Here is a 3079-nt window from a genome sequence, read left to right as displayed (position 1 = left end):
GAAAATTACAATCGTCACTTGTTGTTGCCACTAACCAGACAACGAGGGTCACGATAAATAAAAGATTTGAATATACAAAACCAGAAAATTCAGCAAACACTTAAAAGTGTCCCATGGATCCAACCTGTATCACCGTGAATGCCCTTCCCTTATTATTATTTTATTATTTTTCAACTAGAAATACGGCTGTGTGATTGAATCCAAAATGGAGAAGACTCGTGCCAAAAGCGAACAACAATCACAGAAAAATACAGCTCCTTTTTAAATTTGTAGGATTCTTATATCTGGGTTCCAATTGATCAGCAGGTTCTTGGTAGATTTGACTCATGCCTGAGTACGGAGTGTTCTCTATTCACGCAGTTTTCTGTGAAGCAGCTGGAGTTGCAGGTGACTATGTTCAATCCCAATTCTCCCAAGTGTGTGCGTGTACGAGTGTTTTTGTTTGTGGGTTTTCTTGTTTACGGGTAGTTGCGAGTAGTACCTGGCTTTTAGCTCTGATTTTAATTGATTGGCATTCGAATTTTCACTTGAAGGGTTGATTCTTGTGTTAATCTTTCAGTTCCGAGGAGGGATTTTGTTTGATTTTTCTTGTTTTTTAATGTTAGTCTCTGAGAATCAATGGGAAACTCTATCCAAGATATCTGTTTTTTTTAGCATTGACTATTTGCCATTTCAGATGTTTATTTTGACGTCTCATATGAACGAAGATGGTGGTGTGGTGGTTTTTAGCTTGTGTATGGTTACAAGTGTTTAAAAAACTTGAGGAAATGTCGGAAATTGGATTGGGATTTTGCTTTTTGTTATTCAAGAAGTTTCAATTTGCAAAGCTCGGTTCTTTGATTCAAACCAGTGCTGTTTCAAAGTTCTTTCAGTCTCATGGATAGAAAGGGGGGCAAGGTTTTGATAATTAATATACTTCATTTGATTAAAATTTTAGTAAATGAAGAAATTTCAAAATTTATTTGCCATTCGGAACTATTTAACTTCTGGAAGCTTTGCAAAAAATTTTGATGCCATGAGAAAACACATATCGAGCAGTAATGCAATATAAATAGCAGTTACTTATAAAGATTGATTGGTCATTCACTGCTTCAAATTACCAAAAAATGTGCTTTTTCCTTTGCAGGGAACCTCCTAGCTTTTGTGCTCTTTGTGTCACCAATGTAAGTAAGGGCATCATACTTTTAGTGTGCTATTTGATTTTTTGATTGATAAACGTGTTTTTCTCCTTTTCCAGTCCAACATTCAGAAGAATTATCAGAAACCAATCGACAGAACAGTTTTCTGGGTTGCCTTACGTATATGCCTTCTTAAACTGCTTGATATGCTTTTGGTACGGTGTGCCCATCGTCTCTTCGGGAATAATATTGATTGCCACTGTCAACTCGGTCGGAGCTGTTTTTCAGTTGGTTTACATTGCCATCTTCATTCGATATGCAGACAAAGGCAGAAAGGTCAAATCTTAATATCTGAACATGCATATTCGGAACTCTTATTGCAACTAAGTAGACTGTGATATGCAGATAAAGATGCTGGGATTATTGCTGGCAGTTTTTTCTGCCTTTGGGATCATTGTTTTCCTGAGCATACAAGTTTTTCAACCGCCTAACCGACAACTCTTTGTTGGATATCTCTCTGTTTTCTCTCTCATTTCCATGTTTGCCTCTCCTCTATTTGTGATCGTGAGTTCACCAAACAAAACACCCAAATTTATCAAGTATTTGGTTGTATTGTGTTTCTTTTCCATGCAGTAACTTGTTAATTTAAAATATTACTGCAGAATCTGGTGGTTAGGACGAAGAGCGTGGAATACATGCCGTTCTATCTTTCACTCGCAACTTTCTTGATGAGTGCTGCTTTCTTTGCCTACGGATTGCTGAAGCACGATGCGTTTGTCTCTGTAAGTTGTGTACTACATAATTCTTTTCTCACCACCATTTTTTTTAAAATGAATTCCTCGGCTACTTTGTCGTACTGCCAAGTAACAAAATTCGACAGTACTAAGATTCTTAACTTAACATCATCAAAACTACCTTTAATTCTCGATTTCATTTTCTTGCTTCTTTGGTTGGTTATCTAAATCAGGTTCCAAATGGAATAGGAGCGATTCTTGGGATCGTCCAGTTAGTTCTGTACTCCCATTACAATAAAATTTCAGAGGAAGCATCGAGACGGCCATTGCTGGAGTCGTATGCATGAGTCTGTGTGCAAAAAACTTTGAAATGCACTTGTGAGCTGAGTTTGCGTTGGTTAGTTTTTCTCTCCGACAGATTGCGTTGTAGTTGTACAGTTCGTACAATTCAATGTTTTACCAAAGGGAAAAGGTCTTGTGTGTATTCTCGTGTTCTAAATAATTCAAAATTCGTAAATGAGTTGAGGTATGCCTTTGTTTTCGGTTGGTTTAGTCCCTATTATGTCCCCAAACTTTAGAATGTTGCATAACTAATGCCTGCTGTGAGTTTTATAATTAACTAAATAACTTGCACGTGGGTTGCACGTGGAGAACATACGACAGAGTAATTAAAATTCGAGACAAAACTAAAATAAAAATTTCAGTAATATAATCTCACGAGTCAACTTTGTGGCATTGATTTCATAATTAGGTCACCTATGAAAAATTATTAATTTTTATGTCAAAAATATTATTATTTTTCTTTATAAATATGAGCAAGATTGAGGGGTATCAAGAATAAAGATCAATGAGACACTCTCACAAGAGACCTAAAATTAATCAACTCAATAAAAGGTAATAACAATAGTATTTGTTACGCCTTAAACGCATACAAATCTCGTGTTATGAGATTAATGTTTTTAATGCATTAACAAGTCTCATAATATTATGTTTTGATGATTACAAAACTCGGTTAATTGTTACTAACCATTTAAAGTGAGATTTTGCAGATTAGATTTATTGAAAAATAAATTATTGAAAGTTATTTTGAAGCTATACATGTATTTATAAAGTCTTGTATTGCTCATTGAATGGATGAAACATTGTTAAGAGATATGAAGAAAAAGACAAGAAGAAGCCAAAGTATGGAGCAGCAACTTCCGAAAATTACTGGGCATTTTCTAGGCA

At 35.3% G+C, this 3079-nt stretch overlaps 1 protein-coding gene across 1 annotated transcript; it reads left to right on the top strand.

Moving 5' to 3' along the window:
• LOC140865811 (bidirectional sugar transporter SWEET2a-like) lies at window positions 1-2390 on the top strand. The gene is made up of 6 exons (XM_073270584.1): window positions 1-387; window positions 1127-1163; window positions 1238-1454; window positions 1524-1682; window positions 1781-1900; window positions 2086-2390. Exons 1-6 carry the CDS (start codon window positions 327-329, stop codon window positions 2197-2199), a joined length of 708 nt encoding a protein of 235 aa, XP_073126685.1. The 5' UTR covers window positions 1-326; the 3' UTR covers window positions 2200-2390.
• The last annotated feature ends 689 nt before the right edge of the window (window positions 2391-3079 follow it).

This window comes from Henckelia pumila, chromosome 4, assembly GCF_033568475.1.
Source record: "Henckelia pumila isolate YLH828 chromosome 4, ASM3356847v2, whole genome shotgun sequence".
Taxonomy (NCBI): domain Eukaryota; kingdom Viridiplantae; phylum Streptophyta; class Magnoliopsida; order Lamiales; family Gesneriaceae; genus Henckelia; species Henckelia pumila.
Note: the sequence above shows the minus strand (reverse complement) of the source record. Positions and strands in the feature narration are given on the sequence as shown.

What these genes read in the sequence shown, in the direction of transcription:
- LOC140865811 (XM_073270584.1), top strand. Translation starts at nt 327, where the DNA reads ATGCCTGAGTACGGAGTGTTCTCTATTCACGCAGTTTTCTGTGAAGCA. An exon ending in CCTCTCCTCTATTTGTGATC is followed by an intron (nt 1,683 to 1,780) that starts GTGAGTTCACCA and finishes ATATTACTGCAG; the next exon opens with AATCTGGTGGTTAGGACGAA. An exon ending in AGCACGATGCGTTTGTCTCT is followed by an intron (nt 1,901 to 2,085) that starts GTAAGTTGTGTA and finishes TATCTAAATCAG; the next exon opens with GTTCCAAATGGAATAGGAGC.